Raw genomic sequence first — 22,267 nt, forward strand, 5'->3', positions numbered from 1 at the left:
AAACGACATATGAATTCTCAATGACACGCTTGACAAGTCGCCTGATTGTGGCAAATGGGGTGGCTGACACACAAACACACACACACACACACACACACACACGCGAATGATGTCTCCTTATAACGTCCTCAGTTATTTCGTTATAACTTAATTTCTTGACTCGCCACCTCTTCATTGAAAGTGCCCCCCTCCGCCCCTCCCATTTGGAATTCCAGACCACTTCCACATGGCAGTGACAGTGACACTGATATCCATGACATCATTTGGGAAAGATGCCGGCTCCCCCGCGCTCTCAAAAGACGCTTTACAACCTCAAAATCAAAAGATTAGAGTGTTCTGTGTTTTAGACCACATGTTTTTTTAAAAGAACAAAGAGATGGCGATAACTCAACCGATTCATGAATTGTTGCTTGTCAGCACCAATCGACTCTCTCTCACAGGCAGTATTTCTTTGCAAGGAAAAAAAAATCAAGTTTAGGACTTTTAAGTTTAGTGTGAATCAAGGCTAAAAAAAAAAAATCTATGAATGGGCTAGCGAGGAAAACCGAAGGCAGTAGCAGGAAAGTACCGACAGTGTGATGGATGGAAGGCGCCGTGTTAAATTGGTCAATATTGACCTTGACATTGCTTAGTTTGACCAACTTCACTTAATTAACCACAGTAATTAACATCAGCACTCTTAGTTGGTCACTTCCTGTTTGTTAAAAAAAACTGCTTTGCTTTAATTTTTTTAATCTTAGCATTACGTGTGCCCCTGATGTTCAGCTTTGTTTGTGATTACATCATAAGAGTCAGGATCCGTTTTGAGTGAATCGGCTCATTGGAGTCATTTTGTCTTAATTTCTTTCAGACATGGGGAGTCAAATTATTGAGAGAAATGACACAATTATTATTATTTTTTATTTTTTTTTACCATAAGTAGACATGACTTTATCCCATTTGCAGTTGCGTTTGTTTTGCTAGTGAGACATTAATTGTTGACAAATAAAATAAAAAAAGATTCAATTATTTTATTTAAAATTATAAATAGTTCAAACTAATGTCATTAAATGGCACACGTTACTAATGAAGTTTCCAAAATGGATTCCAAATGTACATATAGCTACTTCTTGAATGTTTCAAGGTTCGTGATGTAACATCTTCTTATCGCCATTTAGCCCATAGCACCCCTCCGCCCGCCTAATTCCCATCATGTATTCTCTTCTATTTCTGCTCCGATGGCGAGTCCCGCCGCGTAATGGTTATAAGCGAGCGAGGCCGCCACGTCTCCCAAGGCCTTGTGCTACACCGACCATTACGATCTGGCCTGCCTCCGCTACAAATTGGATGAACAGCCACTGACACATTTTCAATATTATTACATTAAACCAAGTGGATTTTGATTGATAACCTAATATGGGCCTAATGCAAAACATCAATCACGGCAAGTATATTAATTATTTAATATTGTGGCCTAATTCAGAAATCAATGCCGCCGCTGCGTGGAAAGCACCAAGGAGGAAAGGGAGGGGTGAGGACAGCGAGAGGATGAGGAGAAACAGAGTTTGCTCCCTCAAGACTTCATCAGATGATGTTTTGAACACGGGAGAAGCGTGTTGACTGCCTAGCTGGCCCCCACCGTGAAGTTTAAAAAGAAAGCCTGATTAAATGCCATGATGTTTTTAATCGTGAAACGATATGTTGCAAAAAAAAGGAGAAGAAAGTGGAAAGGATGCAGGAGGAGGAGGAGAAGGAGGAGGGATTGGAGCGTGTCCGTGTCTCTCCCCTGTGTTCGATTGTTTCCCCGCTAATTGCGCTTCATTAGCGGATTACACACACTGTCACCACGGTAACAAATGTCTCGCTGTCTGCCCGCCGCGCGCCCCGCCATGTATAATAAATGTGGCGGGGTGTTTGTCACAATGTAATGTAATTACAGCCCCCGATGAAGTTGGCCTTAAGTGCTCGACTTTGTGCTGCCGAGACGACGGAATAAGCAACAAACGGCTTTTTTCGCGCTTACCTTTTGACCCTTCGCTTTCATTGCTGCTTTAGATTTTCTTCATTTCCCTTAAGGGAAGTTATCTATCCATCGATCTGTCTATCTTGAACAAATAAACACATAGTCGTCCCTCGGGGGGAGATATAATTGCAATTACCGCTCACACTCTTGATCTCTTTTGAACAATGTTGCTAATCAAAACAGCAGCACCTACTGTGTTGAAGTTGATCTTGTGGTTCGTGAAGCAATTTCTCATCTTGCGTCCCACTTGTTTGTATTGTAGTTGCAATGACGTCACTTTGTGAGCCCTTTTGAAGTCTGTTGCTCACCAAAACAGCAGCACCTAGGGATGTAAATACTCTTAGATGAAATCAAATGACCTGCAGCATGTTGTGAACTACTTTTCCGAGTATTATTGAAGATTTTATGTTATACGAGACTTTTTTTGGGGTTAATGAACATCGCAGTGCGCAAGCTAGTTCTCTCCATTTCTTCCCCATCGTCCTTTTTTTTTTTTTAATCAATCTTGCTATCATCGTATTCTTCCATCAGACCTTATTTGAAATTAATGATGCGGGAATGACCTCGTTTATGGAGTCCGGTGTGATGGATGGATAGATGGATGGATTTTGGGGAGGGAAAGGGAAGTGGGGGGGTGTATCAGACAGCGTGTAATTTTAGAGATGGTATAGATTTACACTGTGATGCTGCCGGCTGCATTAGCAACTGAAGCCTGTCGATAAGCCTTCCTCTCTCTTCGTGCGCGTGCACACACACACAAACATACACACACAGTTGTCAGTAATGGGGACCAGAGTTGGTCGGGGGTGCTGGGATCGGAGGCTGTTTGTATTCTCTTGATCTTTTGATTTCCACTGCTGCAAATTTGAAATATGCCAAAATTGCATCTATTATTTACTGCCAATTTGCCTTTCCCTTCCCCAACCTCCCACACGCACACATTTCTCAACTTGCCATTCCACGGCATACACTGTTTATCAGACATACTTTTTAATGTAATTAATAATTACTCAAAAACTAATACTGATATGACAATAGAGTGCAGTACCTGCCTGCATCCAGCAGAGGCGCTGTTCATTGCATTTGAATCATCGAAAGCAGAGCGGCATGTTTGATGAAAAATTTCATCATTTTATGCGAGTGAACTTTACTTACAGTTTGTCAATGTACTTTTGTCTTGCAGGGATACCGTGAGCATGAAACTTGGATTGGAACATCTGGTAAGTTCTATTTGATAACACACACATTGCAATGCCTTCTTGAAGTGCCTTCATGAGCACACACTCGGGCTTCACACAGCAATAAACGCGAGAGCCCGCTCAAAACGATCTCACGGGACAAAACCTTAAAATTTAATGTCCATTTCTTGGCTTTCTTTCTACCTCGCTTTAATACGAGGTCACGGTGCCATGCAACAAAGCGAAAAGGTTCCCGCTCCTCTTTTTGGGTGGCTTTCCTTTTGGCCCCTTATTCCACAGGATGAATTATAGACGGGGGTCAGCGAGGGTCCTGGTTCTCGGCGGATGTCGCACGCCCCGGCCCCCTGCATACTAAACCCACACTACGCAAATGACCCTGAAATTGCGACAATGATATTCGAGCTTAGCAGTTTTCGAGCGAGCGGCTTTTATTAACTGCAATGCAATGCGGCTAATGATGAACAATCGTTGACATATCTGTTTTTAAAACCCAAACAATGCATGTTGAGGTCAATATGCATCTTCCGACTTCCACTCTGAGCGGACGTAAGTGTATCGCATTAAGCTTAGCCCTGAATGCATAAAGTTTCAAATTCCTTAATAAATCTCAACCTATAAGCAAGATACAGAGAGCAGATCTAAACAAGTGGATGGGAATGTACGTTAGGTATCCAATAATGCAGTACTCCATAAAAAGGTAATGTGAATAATTCAAGAGAAAAGGGTCACATGCATTAACATTATTAATCACTTTGTATATAGCAATAGGAAGTGAGCCTTCAATGCACAAGATGCACTCAAGACTAAATGAGTATAGTATCTTGAAGCTACTTAAAAAAAAAAAAAAACTTAATATGGAGTTACTGAGGAGTAGTTTAAAGTATTACGAAGACCATTATTGTTGTAATTTGTTTTGATTCGCATGATGAGGACAATAAAAACAAAAAAAAACTTCCAAAATACAAATTTAACCAAAACCATCAAGTAAAAAAACAATCTTACAAATCTGTTGTGCGGTTCTTATACCACACAGTTCAAAACAAATGAGACAATTACAATGGATTACAGTCAATGGAGGAAATATGGCAGTTAATCGTGTCCATGATTCAAATTTTCTTTTTAAAGGTAGCGATCTTAACTTTCGAGTCTGTCTAATCTGATAAGAAAGATAACATGCAACAGAATCAGCAGCAGCGGCATCATTGCTTCCTCGCAGGCGTTGGCTTTTATACACCCGGATATATTTTTAACATTACATTGCATTTTAACTTTACACACACTGTGATGAAAGCACACATCCGTTTCTTTATCGCCGTATATTTCAGTGCAAAAAAACGTCTCGAGGAATTCAACCCCCGCGACCGCGGCGGGCACGTTTGAATTTATGGGTGTGTTTATGCTTATAGGGAGATTGCACCCCGGCGTTCGGTCGCCCGGGGAGCTCGACGCTCTTGATTACGATTCGGGGGCCGGGAACAGTAAATAACGGAGTATGTTCCCCCCCCCTGAGGAAGACTTGTAGAAGTGTTCAAAATGTTGTTCCCCCTCAGCCGCTCGCATAAACATCCCAGCAGATTTCCAAACAGGCATTTATGGCTCTCTGCTGATGTACTGCTCTCCAGATGAGCGCGTCAACTCAACTAAGGCTGAGACATATTATTCTTTTAGATGCCTGTCTTGAAACTGTTGGAATAAAACCATCACTCTCTTTTATTTATCAATCTGTATTGTTTGAGCTTTCTTCTTAATAGCAGCCTTTTTTTTTTTTTTTTTTTTTTTAGGACGGCTTTCTAAAATGTTCGGGGATTTGAACGCCATCCAAAATGTTTAAATAGTTCAGCATGTCTTGGTTTTGATCATATTCTCTTCCTCTTTAATTCTTCAGATAGAAGTTTTCTTAATGATTGTGAGTGAGTTGTTGAAGCCAAGGTTTTATTAATATTTCAGAATTCCCGCCACAGAAGCTTAAAGAGAAGTCAATTATACCGTGTAATAAAACAAATGACACTTAATGGAGAGTAAAGACCCGTGTTGGCAAGTTTATCTAGTTCATCATTTTAGTCAAATTCAATTTTAGCATTGATTTTGCCCAAATTAATTTGTGTGTGCAGAATATTATTTGATTGATTGCACTTTTTAAGCCATTTTGGGGAAATGCTTGGATTTTCCCGAAAGGCCGATGTCATTCCGGACACCGCCCCTGACAATGAAATGAATTCCGTATTATTTATATTCCGTATTTGCTGTGCATTGGCACTCTATGAATACAATTTTATTCCTGAGAAAATAGTCGCCGCCGTTAGGTAATTTGCATGTGAAGACATTTGTTGTTGTCGTGCGTTTTGTTTGTCGTATCTCGGCAGACGGCGCGAACGTGAGAGAACAAAGAGTAAAACGAATGAAAATAATTGCTCCCAGTGCATCGCGTTTAGCTACGCCGCTTTTGTACACAAGCGGCGAGGCAAGAGAACTCGAGTATGACTCCCAATGATGCTTTGCTCTGCTCAGAAGAAGAAGAAACGTCGTCGCTAAAGAGGCAGCCCCGAAGCCGCTAATCAGTCCGTGCCGTTTAGGGAACGAAACGGAAGAAAAAGCGGCTTTATCGATAACGTTACGACTCGGCCTTCGCAGATTTGCTTCTGCGAAGGCTTTCCGCCGGGCACGCTGCCAGCGGACGCATGCATGAGGAAATGGACGAGTTGTTGGTAGGAAGAAAGTATTCTGAGACAAGAGCACAAACCGCCTCCAAGGTTAAAAACATTTTACACCTACAAAAGAAATGCTTTCAAAAAAACTCCAACAGGCGAGCTGAAAGGGGAACGAAATGCGATACAATCTTTTGCAAGGAAAACAAATTAAACCTGACACATTCCCTTTTTTTTTATCAAGTCATGCAACTATTACAAAGTCGTTTTCAATTTACAGAATTACTGTTTCCCAAGAGGTTCCGCCGTATCGTAATAACATCGGTCAACAAATCGTAACTTCATTTCTCGCACCCGGTTGACTTGAGCCGTGCTCGACGGCGCCCCTCAGTGAGTTGAAGAGTTTAGTGAGACTGGTAACCCGGTTGTCCTGATGACGGACAGCGATGGGCAGCTGGAGGAGGCGCCGACCCCTTGAGGGATTCCAACCTGGCTACGCACTTAGTGTGACCCCTCGTTCAAAAAGTTTGGGAGAATCCAAATTTTTTTTGGGGTTGGTTTCCTTCCCTGCGAATGTCTTCCCAGAGGAAAAGGCGGTTCTAGAGGGATAACAGAGACGAGAAAGGGACTGGCTGTTGCTAATCAGTAAACAGATTTCCATGTTTATTACGCTAATGATTTCATGATATTTGATGTGGCATTGGGGGGGGCGAGCATGAGGTGGTGGCTGGGTTTTCTCATCCGTACACTGCGACTAAATGGAGTAATTTGAGTGACCCCCCTACTCCCCCCCGCCAGACCCGCATGTAATTGCATGTCATTCTGGCACACAAGCGGGGAGGCGTCACAGTATGACACACAAACAGGACTCGCTTCTCCTTTGCATGATCCGCCTTCATCATCGTTAGTCTCCCCCCTCCCAACAGAAAAAAAAACCCTCCCTAAACAAAAGAACGATTGCATTAATTTCCAAATGATGACATTACATTAGACGCGGCGGTGTCATATATCAAAAAGTGTTGCGAACTACTCCCTTTACTGTATGTGCTTCATCTTAATGCTATCGCTGGATGTCAAGGGCATGGAGGAAATTAAATCGGAAAGTGCAGATAGACCAAAGAAGATATTATCTCTGGATGATTGCAGTTTTGATAGGTATTCCCGTGAATTTCATTTTCTCCGGATGGAGAGGAGATGAGTTAGCCCGCAGATTTGCTCATTTTTCTTCTACATGATTTATGTGAGTTGAGTGTAACGCCCCCCCCCCCGAACCCCCACCGGCCCCTTCCCGCCTTTGTCAAGAGCATCTACATGCATGTGCACACACTCCTTTGAGTTGCATCTTGTTTGTAGCGCTTTACAAGCGCATATATTCGTACTCGTCGTGTAGCGGTGGGTTCGTAAACCGCAATTTGTTGCCGTTGTGTGTCAACATGTGTGTTGGTGTGTGTGCGGCAGAGCGATCAGAGGATGGAACTATTCGGGGGGGGGGGGGGGGTCACGGGCGGGAGAGCGTCATTACTCAGACTTGTTTACATTCTAAATACGTAATGAAATCTTGTTGGTAATAATGACGGGAATAAAAGTTTGGGAAATTGTAAAAGTGGTGAAGTTTGAGAAATGAGGCCCGGCCCGTGAAATAGCATTTGGTGGCGGGAAACGACATTATTATGCACCGCTCCTGCCTGCCTGAGACATGAAGATGAACTGCCGGCGGGCCATAAAATGCTGTTAGCCCAGACCTGAAGTATGGCACATTGTAAAAGAGCCCCGATGCCATATTGACAATATATATAAAAGTATAGCCATACACAACATTATTTTTCATATACGATGAAACCCCCCCCCCCCTCACCTCCAACACTGATAGGCCGACCCCCCCCCCTCCTCCTATAAAATATCTAAATAAGCATATTGCCATGGAACCCATATCTGCCCTGATCTTATAGACCTTGATATTAAAAACGGAAATATTACATTTTCTTGGAGCTCTGTTTTCTGCTGTCCTCTTTTGGCTACGGCGTATATCCGTTTGTCGGGGACGAGGCGGAGGAAGACTGTGCTATATAATGAGATGACTATTGAGTAGCAACTCCACTATAAAGACATATAGTATACGGGGCGTGCGGACCATTATTTTCTGTCAATAAGTGGTCGCAATATAGAAGTAATGGTAACGACAGCGGACCTTTAAGATTGATGTCACATATTTACACAATGAGCATATCGTCATACCAACGCAATCTGTCCAACTTGACTTTCAAAACAGAATTCCCCATAATTGGAAAATGGACTACTATTGGTTTAACTAGTCTCTATTGTATTTTAGTAATCAACTCAGCAGATAAGGAACACCCAATAAAAATTGTAAGGAAGCCTCCATGTTCTTCTCCAAGAAGATGCCGCGCCAGTCCCGTTAATACCAGCATTACCACTCAGGCTCCATTTCAATTATTCATGTATGACTCAGGGTCCGAGCTCTCGCCCCGGCACGAGGGAGGAGGAAGTCCGGCCGACTCGCGCCGGCCGACCTTACCGCAGTGTTGACGGACTTACTTTGTTGAGCCTAAGTGCCCCGCGTCTGTCCCATTAGTCGAAAATAAACACGAGCCATTAGCCAAATAAATAAGCCTCGCTCGGCCGGGTAAAAACAATGCTACGCCGTGCATAACGAAACGTCATCTATTTATAATGGAGAGCTGCTCCGAGAGCCTATTATTGTTATTATTAGGCCCGAGGCTGACCAGACAAAGCAAGGCATGCCGGGTCGGCAGATGGACAAAAGCGCCAAAGAGCGGAGAAGCAGAAATGGATTCAGTAAGCTTTCTTCCAAAAGCATTTGTGAGGACCTCTGCCAAGGCCAATCATCGCCTTTTTCTTTTTTTTTTTTATTGACTTGCTCTTATCCATCACATTTGCACATGTCAATTTACACACAGTTAGGAAATCCCCGATGAGCTAATGAAAAATTGTCAGGAGCCAAAACAATACAATACACCAGAATTTAATTAGAGAGATGTGCGAGGTACATCTGAAAGTTTTTTTATTTTATGGTCAAAGTTAGGACCTAGAATGGGTGAATACCGATACCAGCCTTATTACAATGTATCGGTACTCGCGACGACGGCCGATACCAATATTGACTGCCCTCTTGTGGTCATTTTACAATCAGGAACGAGAATCAAGAATACAAAATTGACATTAATTTCATGTATTTTAAGGGATCGTATGGTCTTGAATATATATTTAAAATTACCTGTCTTTTTTTTTCCGTATTGTACATTCAGTACAATTCCCAATTGTTGCCCAACTCATAGTCCGCACTTCAACAATATTTATTTCTCAGCTTCTGTGTGTGTTTTACTTCTCACATGTGCTCTATTCCAACCTCCACACAACACTTCTCGTGTTTGTTTTCTAATTGAGGAGCCCGCCACTTTAGCTGCCTCTCTTTCTCTCTCGCTCAGACATCTGCCTCTGGGGAGCACAATTAACGCCTCTTTATTGTTTACTAATGAATTACGCACAGAGGAGGAGGGCACGCACACGTGAATTACAGAGAAACAATGTGTCAGAGTGCAACATGCTAATACCACGTGTATCTTGGCGTCATTTTGTTCTCTGAGTTATTGGACATCTGAGTACCTTTTACTGTTATGGTAATTTGATCGTAATCTGCCTTGCTAAGTGTTATTTTTGCTTCTTGAGGCAAAAAAAAAAAAGTCAAGGGGAATTGATAGATTGAACTGGGCCATCGTGTGTGTTTGTGTGTGTGTGTGTTTGAAGAATTCAATCCTTCCTTTTCCCAGGCATAATAGCAATTGGTAATTTCAGCTGTCGAGCAGCGCCCGTCAACGCCGAGTGTGATGCGCAATGTCACCTGCTACAGGGGACACACACACACACACACACCGCATTAAGTGTGCCTTAATGTGCGCTGCGTGTCGGATCCTGCAGCCTGACATGGCTGCATTAAAGCGGGTCATTATATTTCCCCGCCGCCGGAAAGTGACGTTTTTACAAAGTGACAAGTTTACAGTTTGATAAATCTGATTTTTTTTTTTTCTCCCTGTGGCTGAGCAGGAGGTGGGGTGCCGGGAGGGGAAGTAGTGGGAAGAAGAGCTTGGTTGTCTATGTAGGAGGAGAAGGTGGGAGGAAGAGAGCAGAGGGGGGAGGGGGGGGGGCCTGTCAGCAACACCCCGGCCCCGCCGTCTAAATGATGCTCCCAGGCAGCGGTTTCAGATCCCATCCCCATTAGCATTTAATTTCTCTCTAATCCTACACACAGTTTCCGCCGCCGCTTAGTAACAAGGGCCGCTGTGCCATCGCACCAAAAAAGAGCAATCCTCCGCCTTTTTTTTTTTTTTTTTTTTTTAATGGCTCCACTCACAATCCTTCCCATCATTCTTCCTTGACAATTAAGATCCTCAAATCTAATAGCGGCGATATTGGTATTACGGCGAGGTTGAAGGCAGGGCGGCGGGGACTGCGTCTCCCAACACGACTGTCAAAGCACAAACGCCTCCCCCTCCCCTCCCCTCGCTCACTCGAACCCGCTAACATACGGGGGAGCCAATAGGAAGTACGCAGCGGCTGTGATCTTTTTTCAAATGTGCTCTGTGCCCTCTCATCCCACTCTCCCAAGACTTGTTAAAATACCTTTTTGTTTTCTCTCTCGAAATTTCTCTTCATCTCCTCCTTATTGATCCTCCCTTGTGTGTCCAGGATGCGCCTGTATTTTTTTTCCTTTCCACAAGTATGATTTTTATTTTCTCCACTCTAACAGGCGCCACTGGCAACAGGGCAGAAGTTGTCCCCTGGTACTCGGCGAGGACAGTTTAAGGAAGCGTTGGCGCTAATGGTCGTGGTTAAAGACGGTCTTGGGTAAAATCTAGCGGCGCCAAGGGGGAGCCAGCAGCTTTCCAAGTAGATTACATAGATAAAAGTTGTGTGGGCTCGGGGCTTGTCTGGGCTGTCATGAACGGGCCTTTGTGACACGTCTCTGTGCTCTCGCTGGATTATTGGTACGGATAGTGATGTGCAGAGCAGGGGTTGGACAATTTTTTTTTTTTTTTTTGCACTCCACTATAAGTGTAAGATTTTTGAATCACTCATGTTTTTTTTTCTCCCCTACAGACGCCAGCAGAACAGGCTAAGGTTCGAATGCAGATGGTCCTCCAGGCGGCAGGTAAGAAATATGATTGTTGATAGTTTCGAGCGTTCCCGGGCCGATATTTACAGCGGTTTGATTTCAAACACACCTCACAGAAAATAATTCACTCATATATTCCGACTCCAATTTGCGAGCCACGTGCGACAGGCAGAGATCGACTGGAAAGATGTCTTCTTGTTTACGGTCATGTACCCACACACCAGGCGTAGCACTGCTTTAATTTCACGACGGGAAATATATGAAAGACGTAGGCACATCATGTACCGTACGAATCAAATGTAGTTTTGTACGCACAAAGCGAACACGCAAACTTAAGGCTAACTGGAGGTTGCTGAGCAACAGCTGTCTTTGTCCGGCAACTTTTTGGGGAGCTTTTGACCATCTGACAAATACAGCATATATATTTTTTTATTTGACGCTATACAATTGTGGAACGTTGTGGTGCGGTTGGAAATCCCAAGTCTAAGGCCTTTCTTTTCAAGCTAGCTTCCTTTTAATCAAGCTAGCTTTTGTGCTACTGATGATCCCATTGATTAATCGAGTAATTGGATAAAAAAAAAAATTGGATTCTTACATTAAAAGTGAATGTGAGGTGCAAGTTCTGTGACATGTCAGTCAACAATCGATAAAGTGGAGGTTCATCGATTAATCGACAACTCATCGACTATCACATTTTGTGATCATTATTTCGATAATTCAATAATGTTCTTCATATGGATCCATCGGACCATCCGTAAAAATCCAACTGGTCAATTAAAGCTTGTTCGATAACTTTATTCTTACCTCCCTCTTTGTTCCGGTCTCGGGCAGACATGGAAACGGGGAGGGATGGAGGGCGAGCAGGAGGCAGCAGATGTTGGGAGGTTGTGTGAATGTTAATGTCCTGACGTAGCCGTGGAGCTTAAGCCGCCTCCTCCTTCCCCTCCATTCCTCTGTGAGCGCCCGCCAGGCTTTCTCTCCCGGGGTCTCCTGACATCCTTGAAGCCCGCGGCTCTCCTCTTCCCTCCTCCCGTCCCCCGCCCGCCTTTTGTCCGTCTATGGACTCTCTCTAGTCAGTAGAGAGCAGATCATCCCGTGGCTAAAGCGGATAAGGCCTTTGTGTCGGGGGGCTCTGCGGCCCTGTAATGAGCCCCCTCGGCTGGCCCGCTGGCCTGCTTAGCGCCCACTGGGGGCTTTAAGTGTGTGTGAGTGTGGGTCCATGTGTGTTACGAGAGTGACAGTCTATGTGGATTATGAGGAGGAGGGCATCACTGGCTCCCAATGAAAGAGCTGGATGGATATGTTTATGGGTCACTTCCTCCTTGGCCTACATATCAAATACACGTATGTGCATAGAAACTAATACCCACGTGTGTCTAGCTATCCATCTATCAATCCACGTATCTAGCTATTTAGCTCTCTAGCTATCTAGCTATGTCTAACTCTATGTCTAGCTCCATCCATCCTTGCATCTCCATCCATCCATCCGTCCGTCCGTCCGTCCGTCCGTCCGTCTGTCCGTCCGTCCGTCCGTCCGTCCGTCCATCCATCCATCCATCCATCCGCCCATCCATCCGCCCATCCATCCCTCATTATTTTTGCTTATTATTAACCTCGCCGTTTGCTCTGAATAACTTCATTTGTTCTGAACACCATCAACAAAGCCAAGTTTCGTATCGAATGCTAATGTGCTCGCCCTGCAAAGTGCACCGATACACACTTGGCAAATGCACACGGCAGCCCCGCACACGTTATTGTACCGTTTTCTTTTCAGCCTCTCGCTCAGTTCTCGCCTCTTTTGAGAGCGCTGTCCGTTTCCACTCAAATGAGCGCGAGCGCTGTACGAGGGAGGCCGCGGCAGAGGGCCTCTCCTTATCCGTCCGTCAATAGGAGAGTGTTTGCAGAACACCCACCGCGGGCCCCGGAGGCCAAGGGGTCATCAAAACCTGCGTCCTCTCCCCATTTGAACCTTTGACAGCAGCAAAAACAAACAGTCCTTAAGCTCTCATCAGAGGCTTGAACTTGGCAGGGGCTCAGTGGTCTGAATTAACTTCCACGCTGGTTTGTCTACTCTTGACACCTGTCTGAAGTCGTTAAGGAGCGAGTGCAATTTGGACCACTTGTTTTTATGGGCCTTTAATAACACTAAGAACTTCTTTTGACTTGAAACGACTTCATGTCTCTGAATCGGCTGCCAAATGTAATTACGCTGTGCTCAAGTGGAATGTTGGCATCGAGTGCTTTCCCATAACGTCATGACTGAAACATAGCGGTCATACGTTTACAAGGCACTTCAAGTAGCTGTAGCGTGAGTGTTAGCATTAAGCTAGTCCACTTTTGTCTTTTTGTTATAATTCTCGTCATTTTATGTTTGAACTTTTACTACACAGATGAATCTAATTCATTAATTTTGATTTATTTATATTTGTTAGCATTTTATCGGTGGAGAATAACAATTGAGTGACAGCCATATAGATGCAAAGGCGGATCAGCAGCCAAGCGTTTTAGCATCTTCGTGCAATAGGACTAATTCATTCACAGCAAATAGCGCTCAGTCCCAGCAGGGGTTCCTGAGCTCTACACTTGTGTGCTTTACTCTACGGTCAGCGCAGTCCCTCCCTCGCTCGCTCGCTCGCAGCTCAGCCCACCCCCTTAGGCCCTGACAGATGTATGGTGAACAGACCACATACATGGAGGGGTGTCACCTTACCCCCTCTGGAACTCAAGGGCTAATGCGCCACATTTAGGAGGCTGCCGTTCTTTGTTCTGCCAGAGTAAGACCTAATAAGGATGCTGAGAGCACCTTTTTTTTTTTCAATTTTATTTCTCAAGCCTCTTTGCACACTCTTGTTGTACCTTCTCTCTTTCTTCCCAGCGTAATTATCACCTGGCTCTTATACTCGATCATCTCCGGAATGCTGCCGAGTATTTGTTTGGATAATAACAGTCATCAGACATTTTGCGCTTCTTAATTCGTCTGGTCCCAGCACCACTTGCTCGTGTCACTCATGACTAATTGAACCACTAGCCGATGTTGACCTTCATCCCCCCCCCCAACACAGTCACACAATTATAGCACAATACATCTGGATGACCTCTTGTACTTTATGTAACTGCACATTGATTGCTAGTTTGCACCAACACCTTTTGTTGGAAAATTGTCTTTATTTATTACAGTTCTGGCCAATTTTGTCTTGTCAGCTGAATTCTTTGGAATTCAGACAACAGAAATCCCCTGGATGCTATTAGTGCGTGTATCCGTGTCCTCTTGTCCTTTGAGAGGATAATAGCACAGGAGGGTGTCCTGTAATTTAGACTCTGTAACCATTGATCAGATGGATTTATGTGCCATTACCTCATTGTTCCAGTCAACAGTCTTAATTATGGCTCACACAGAGATAGAGAGAGGCCTCCAGTTTCATAAGCCCTCAAATACCTGAATAAGCTTTTACCAGTTGACTCTGGTGGAAGAGGTGTCTGACCTGGAGGTGAGAAGGCTGGAGAACAATTGAGTCTTCACTCCAATAAGGAATATGCCTTCCAGTCTAAAAGCGAGACTATTAATGACAGGGTGGACTGGCCTGGCTGGATCAAAGGTTTACGTCCAATTGATTTTTTTGGGGCTTTGTTTTATGGCCATAATAAAGCAACATCCTTTTGCAACAGGGTGATGACACCCTGCACCTTTCTGTGCTTTCGCCTCAGGCCGGAGCATGTATTCATGGCGGATCTGGAGCAATAAGCAGTTAAATGTCGGAAGAAAAAAATCTTATGCAAGAAGGCCTTCAAAAATGCTGACTTTATAAAAATAAAAAATAAAACATGCTGAGCTTTGGATGGATTAAAATATTTTTTGTTGAAATTAAATATTGTATCTAAAATAGTTAGTAGTAGTATCTAGTATGCAAACTTTTTAAACTTTAAACATCGCGATGCAAAATATCAATTACATGTCTCACTTTTAAAAACACTTTAAAAAAAATTAGCTTATAAGTTTGGTGCACCACAGAAAATTGTTTTTAACAACCCTACCAAATTGGAATGATTGGAAAAAAAAACCCCACAAGTACTGTATATAAAAGGAAGCTTAAAAATAATCAAGCTGTTCTCTCTGCTCTCAAATGATATGTGTATATCTGCTGAATGCACATCTTTTTCATGCCTACACATAACCACATGTTTGAGCTGCAAATATATATTCACAGTGGCCGAAATATATATCCCACTGGGTTGTTGCGGGGCATTTCTGCGTCGAAACAATGAGGCGCTCTAAAACCGTAACGCCCTGTCCACGTGCCGACTACATCGCAAGTCTATCGAGCAAGTATGTTTTCCTCATAGGGTAATCCGTGTATCACAAACTCGGCAAATTTGTATCCGAGTCTCCTTGGCTAGTGCCGTAGACACGCCGTACTAGAGGGAGCATGTCAGCCATTGAGTGTCGGCCGCTGCGCTGTGAAGCGCGTCTTTGTTTTTCTTATGTGGGCAGATTTCAAACAGCATCTGGCGAGCTCTTAAAACGCATCACTCCGAGCGAGTTCCAATGCAAACTGAGTTATTTCAGCCCCCCCTCCCCATCCTTGTCAGTGTTTAGAGACACATGGTGGCATCTCTTCCTCCTCCTCCTTCTCCCCCCCCCCGCCTGTCTCTCAACATGTAGACATTTCCATAACAGAAAAAAAAAAGGATTTATTTATTTATTTTAATTTACGGCTTTCCATAATTTTGCAACATATGGTATAAACGATTTTGATGCAAATGCGCACGCTAATTATTTGCAGACGAGCCTAAAAACGAGCGTCGGCACTGAAGTGGAATGAAAGCAAATTTGCAACCGCCTTAAATTTTGCTAAGCGTTTATTTACTGTTAAGTAAACTTTGCTAAGTAATTTAATTAGCATGGATTGCTGGCGGGCGCTCAGCTGCACACTGCGAGAGATGAGAAGGGACGGAGTTTATCATGTTAACAACATATGGCAAGGCAAATTTATTTATTCAGCATTATATCGTGGGCGGGGCTAGCCGGAGTGATGTGCTGCGAATGAAAGATCACCACGTTAAAAACTACCGATACATCTTGACAAGAACTCGTACATATGTACATCTTTCCACCAGCTGTCTTTTTACATTGGCGCATCTGTCCATTATGTGCGAGTTGGTTCTAACCACATAAGGACGTTTGGACCCCCAATGCCATAGTGCAGCGATTATCAAAGAATTACTGCCTGAGTCAAGTTCAGTTGTGTTTAACTTTTTAATGCAGTACAGAACGGGTTGTTATTAAGTTTTTTTTAGGTGTAGTTATTATAATAATTGCACAAGTTGGTCGCGGGGAAGAGGGGCCCAACCGGCAAATAGCGAATATCTTTTATTATATATTTTATATATTTATATATTTAACTGACGTCCATTGAAATGACTTGTGTAATTTTTTCAAATAATGCTGATTAACATGCAATATGTGATTTCCACAAATAACAAGGAGGGAAAAAAAAACTCAACAAAGATTTTTGAATAATGTATAGATTCTTTTAATCTACGACTATGTAAAACTGAGGGTACATGAGGGTCGATTTAAATTAAATAAATAAATAATTTTTAAAAGAAATATTTACAGTGTAAGTTGATTAGTTGTAATTACTGTTCATCATGACTATTTTGTCACATGTTGCTCTGTATAATTTTGTGTTGTAGTTTAACCCGATATGTTTATTATGTTGCCGTAACTCCTTAGCGGTTTTCCACAAATATCACAAACCGCATCCGAATCGAGTACTAGTCAACGTAATAGATTTGAGTTTTTAATCTCATTTGTGTTTCCCTCACACGGTTAGTCCGTTTTTGTTTACAGCGAGCGACGCGGCCAAACAGGAAGACGAAGGCTCACATGCAATTGAAGTAATAAAACCGCCTTTGTTTTAGTTTGTATTGGCCCATTCATCATCACTTTATTTAATGGCTGGGCTGTAATTGTGCCATCCCCGACCACGGCTAATGGCTACGTTCGCCCGTGTTTGCTTTGTTGATGGAAATGAATGGAATTAGGATAAACAACCGCAGAGTCGCGCGTAATCAAGCTCTGATTAATGCGCCGGCCATTTCAGCGCCGTCGCTCATTCCACAACACCTGATATCTCTCTCATAAACAAATTGTGTTTGTCCAAATGGAGAAATTAAATGACGCATTTGATGAGTTTATGATTGACCCGCACCGTTTTTGCGGCTCATTACCGCGTGTCTGTCAGGGCCGAGAGGTTTGTGACTAATGCGCCGTCACTTCCCGTGTGAGGATTTATCGCCGCCGCTGATTAATGGCAGCCAAACAGCATTTTAATAATTTTATGATTGTGGCTTCTGGCAGCCACGGAGCGAGATCAAGGGAGGAAGATGGAGAAATTGGGGGGGGGGTAGAGGGTCCAACGACAGAAAGAGTTCCTCCCAGATGAAATGTTTTATGCCGCAGCGAGATGAGCAGACGGAGGCATGATTACGCACCACGTGAAGATCCCCATGAATCTTGAGAAGTGTTTTATTTACACACGCTTAATGAATTTGCCCCCTCGTTATTTCATTGACTTTCTACGCCGCGATGCATCAAATTGGCAACAAATCCGCGTGAAACGTCACACCTTCCGCGGCGGGGGGGGGCCGAGGGGGCGGGGCTATGTACGGGTCGAGGTAAAGCTGACGTTAAACAAAATGCGGGTCATTAGTTATTGACTTGAAGGAAAGATCTCCGTTCGTTTTCATGCACTGATTAAAACTACAGTTGGACTCAAATTTCTCCAGCATAAAACTTTGATCGACAGTATTTGCAAAGGCTCCAAACTTTTTAATTGAGCTCTAAGATTGCGCTGGTGTACCTAATGAACTGTCCCCGAAATGTAGCTAGCAATTGAGACAAATTTGTCATTTCAAAGATACTTGTCGTGGTGTCAGAAATTTTTAGAACATTTCCCATGAAGCCCATAACGGACGAATGAAGTAATACGTTAAATAATACGCCGTTGCGTTTGTTCTCACGAGTCAGAAACGTTTGAAATGTTACCGCCAAGCCGCGCACTGTGTTCATGCCGCCTCCTGAAGTGAAGGTTTGTTTAAATTCAATTAGTGCGGGTCAAAACTCAAAGACACAGACGCGCTTAATAAACATTTAGACACCTGTCGTCTCCAATATCATGTTCCAGGACTTTGGAACAGATGGAGGTGAATTGTTTCACTCTTCCAGCACGAGGCTTAATTTCTCACAGATTGCACTTTTACACCTCCTGATCCGATTCACACACTGGGCACACTGTTCTTTTCTTCTACCCCTTGTTCATGTTCTTGTGCTTTCCATCTTGTTCTTCCTTGAGGCAGCTGGTAAAAAGTGAAGCCTCATCTTACACAAGTACACCAATCTTTGATTTTGGAGTCAGCCAGTTGTCACTTAAATGTCCCCAGTTAGCTCAAATTGCTGATTCGGCTTTATTAATGAAGCAAGCGTTTGGCCTCTAACTCCATCCGCAAACTTTCTTCCAGGAGGTACGTATAAATAGGAGAAAGTGCACGGCCGCTCTTTCATCTCGTTGTGTGCCGAGACAGCAGAATTAATGTTCATTTAATTTCCCCCTTCTTTCTCCTGCTCATATATTTGCATTCTTCAGGTACTCTTTCTCGCTCTTATATACACACACACACACACACACACACGCTATGATTTTTCAGAGCTACTACATCTGTAGCACACATGTTTCCAGACTCGCTTACAAGAAGCCATTTTTCTTCAATCTGGACACTTGCATCAAAGGCAATTACAATTACACTTTGAGTACATATTAAAATGGCGGTTGGATGAAAAAAAAATAACCACAATGTCCCCCTACTTCTTGAAGTAATATATATTTTCAATAGACTCACTGGACACTTGATTAGGTACACCCGCACAACCTCACTAGAGCCAATATGAGATCCGCAGATGTAATCTGACAAACCTTCCAATCCCCAATATGTGCTAAAACTGGGTCCCCCCCCCCCCCCCCCCCCCCCCCCGGACATCTCGCCAGGTATGACCTCTGACCTCTCCATAATAGAGTGTCACTGTGACCAACCGGAAGGACGCTAGCTGTCGGAGTTTGTCTCCGCATCAGGACTTGATCTCGAAGATCAGCTGCAGCGAATAGACCGTTGTCATTATTTTCAATTGTGCGGTTGTGTGATAGCGAACGGCAGTTTAAATCCCTCAACTAGCATTGTCGGGGCTCCTACACACACACACACACACACAAACACACGCAGAACCGGAATGAGCATTGATGATAAATGTGTAATCCCCACACACACACATACACACAGACCATTAAAGCCAGTGGATTACAGTTTGGGGAATTACAGCAGGGATTTCTCTTGTCTTCCTGTTTTTCCTTCCTCTCTCTGCTCTTCTCTTCTTTCACCAGCTTGGTTGTTGTCAACAGCCACACTTGGCTGCCAATCCCGAGCTTTGATGAGGCGGTGTCAGCTATTTGTTTGGCCCGCAACAAACAACGTCCGTCTCCCCGTAGAAACAATGTACGTGACGGAGAAAAGCCGTACAAGCTCGTCCCGGCGTGTGATAATCTGCCACCTTCCTCCCGTTGTCTCTCTCAGGTCTCATTCTCTTGGTTCTCAACTCTTGTCGCTCGCCCTTTATCTCCCCGAGGCAGACTGTGCCAGCGTCGGCTTGCGGACGATTACCGGTGTAATCGCTCACATTTTAGATGATCCGATAGGAGAAAGGGCCCACAAATCATCTTAACACCCCCTCCAATCCTGGCCAAGTCCTCCTCGAGATGGAGGCCAACAACTACTTTTTTTGTTGTCTTTTTTGAAACAATCCGAGGCCGGAAAATTCCCTCAGAAAAGCCCAGTTAGAACAATGCCGGGGTAAACCCATTCTGCCAATATCCGCCGCTTATTTCAGTGTAATGTAAGCTTTGGATTTGCTTGTGTAAGTAGATTGGGCCACAATGTGGAGTTGATGTCGCTAACTTTGTTTTAAGTGGATATAAGCGGGTGTTTGTGGCTATCGCGCTTCCTCCGACAACTCGCTTCGTTGAAGTTCACAGGAGTGCAACAGTTGCATTTTTCCAGAATGGAGTGTTTTCAGCATATTAAACCATATTTGGTTTGAAGACAATTTTATTTCTTTGCGTTTCTACTCTTTAAATATTGTTTGTGTGTTAACTAAATTTGATTAATTATATATAAATTTTAAATAAATAAATAAAATAAATTGTAAATGATTTTTATTCAATAATTTTATTATTTTTTATTTTTGTATAAATGTCAACATTAAATCATAAAATTAAAGACCAAGGGAGACTTTTTTATTTCCATGAATTGTTTTAAATTACTAACTATAAATTAGTTGTGATTTTTAGAAAAAGCACTTGATTTATGTGTTTTATGCCCTATTGTATGTTTTGTATCATTTCGGAGGCTGGTAATTAGACACAAAGAAGCCCCCCCAGCAGAAGGCAGGGAGCCTTGAGGGCCCACCGGTGAGGCCGGTGGGATGGAACGGGGCGGGAAGGGGGCAAGGGACCAGATTATCATGGTCTCACGGCACCAATAGATGAACCAGACAGGGCCCCATTGCTTTATTCATTCCCCCAGTGGGTCTCATCCACAGGTCCTCAGCAAGATGATACTTTTTGTATTTTTTTTTTTTTTTTATCTTTATCAATATATCTATTTTTTTAGTAAGCAAGTTTCTACAAGTTAAACTTACACTGTGTGTGTCAAGGGGTGCGTATCTGTTTCCTCCGCATTGGGCCTTGATTGACTTTGATCCACTTTTGGCGGTGCTGTTTAATTTCCCCATAATGCTCCTGATCAATGGCTTCCTTTCAGCACAGACTCAATTAGCGGGTCTAAGCCTCTTTTTGGTTGAGGCCCCAGTTTTATTATTGGAGGGCTTTAAATCGAGATCAATACAGACAATATGTTGTTTCATTGGGTGGGGGAGGTTAGAATGGACATTATCAGATGAGGAGGATACTTTGCTTTTCCATCCACCTTTATGATTTAGTCGAGTGACATTAGCTACTTTATATGGACTGTGTTCATTTTCAGGCACGCGAGCGCACTTTGAAGCCATTGTGTCTCCTAAACGTCTTGACCGGAGTGAATTATAGAGCTGTCCAGAGCCTCCTCCTTCGAGCACCTGTCATTTGATGGCTGAGTCCGCCTCAACCTCCTCTTCAATTTGCGACACGGGCGACTAGCTCACCTGTCGGTGCATGTTTAGTGAATAAGTGCATATGGCGGCTAAATATTTGAAGTTGTGGTCTTAATTGGGGATGGAACTGTTCTAGGTATTGAGTTAGCCTCAACTATTTTTGCTGTCTGCAGAATAAGAAGTCTTTTTTAGTTATTCAAATTTGGTTGACATTTTTTTCAGTGGTATGTCATTTATTTAGTTATTTATTTGATTATTATTGTCATTTTACATAGACTTTGGAGCAATAGAATATTCAAGATATGCTAGCAGCATAGCTTTTGGGGTGAAGATTGGTGGGTTGATTGGTTTGTTGATTAGTTTTAGTTTGTTTGGTGTTCAGTAGTTTGTGAGTTGGTTAGTTTTTTTGTTTTTTAGTGCAGGTTTTTTTTTTTCTTCCCCCACTTGGTCTTACACTCAAATTGTAGTAGCCTGAACCTTTTGAACAATGTTGATGCGTCATTACTCAACTCGGGAAAAGAACACCTCAACCATTAGTGACCTTGTGGTCACCACTAGCCGTTGTCTCTCATTTATTTGCTCTCCTTTGAAATGAGACCCTTCCTGTATGGCCCTGGCCGTGCACCCTTGCCCAGAAGTCCAGAGTCTGAAATTACCACCTGACACTCTTTGAGAGCCCCCCCCCCCCTTAAAAAAGTCTCGTTCCAAGTTTTTAACCCTCTTAAAGTGTGTCAGTACTTTGTGAGGTAATATCGTAAGCGCTCTTTCACACTAGCTTCAAATATCTTTATTTCAATTTGGCTGAAGTTACTCGCCGGCATTATCTCGGCTTAAAGATGAAGCATGGCACTGAGCCCTTTCAAATGGGACCAGTCTAAGCCTATATGTAAACAAAACCTGAAGAATTAGGCGGAGCCGAGCCGGCCAGCTCACAGTAACTCCTCGGAACCACAGAAGCGTTCTGATGAAAAGGCCCGTATTTTTTTTTTTTTTTTTTTTTTTTAATTGCGCAGAACAAAACAACAGGGACTCGGTAATGGGGTTTTAAATGGAAGCGCATTTTGGCTAGAT

The 22,267-nt window shown here is 43.3% G+C and overlaps 1 protein-coding gene across 1 annotated transcript in view; it reads left to right on the forward strand.

Moving 5' to 3' along the window:
* The window catches only part of rsrc1 (arginine/serine-rich coiled-coil 1), a 68,500-nt gene that overhangs the window by 23,880 nt on the left and 22,353 nt on the right, over window positions 1-22,267 (forward strand). The window contains exons 5-6 of the mRNA XM_049726754.1: window positions 3,186-3,222; window positions 10,983-11,034. Of these exons, the coding sequence (XP_049582711.1) occupies window positions 3,186-3,222; window positions 10,983-11,034 (89 nt within the window). The remainder of the gene's footprint in view (window positions 1-3,185; window positions 3,223-10,982; window positions 11,035-22,267) is intronic.

Source organism: Syngnathus scovelli, chromosome 7 (assembly GCF_024217435.2).
Source record: "Syngnathus scovelli strain Florida chromosome 7, RoL_Ssco_1.2, whole genome shotgun sequence".
Taxonomy (NCBI): Eukaryota; Metazoa; Chordata; class Actinopteri; order Syngnathiformes; family Syngnathidae; genus Syngnathus; species Syngnathus scovelli.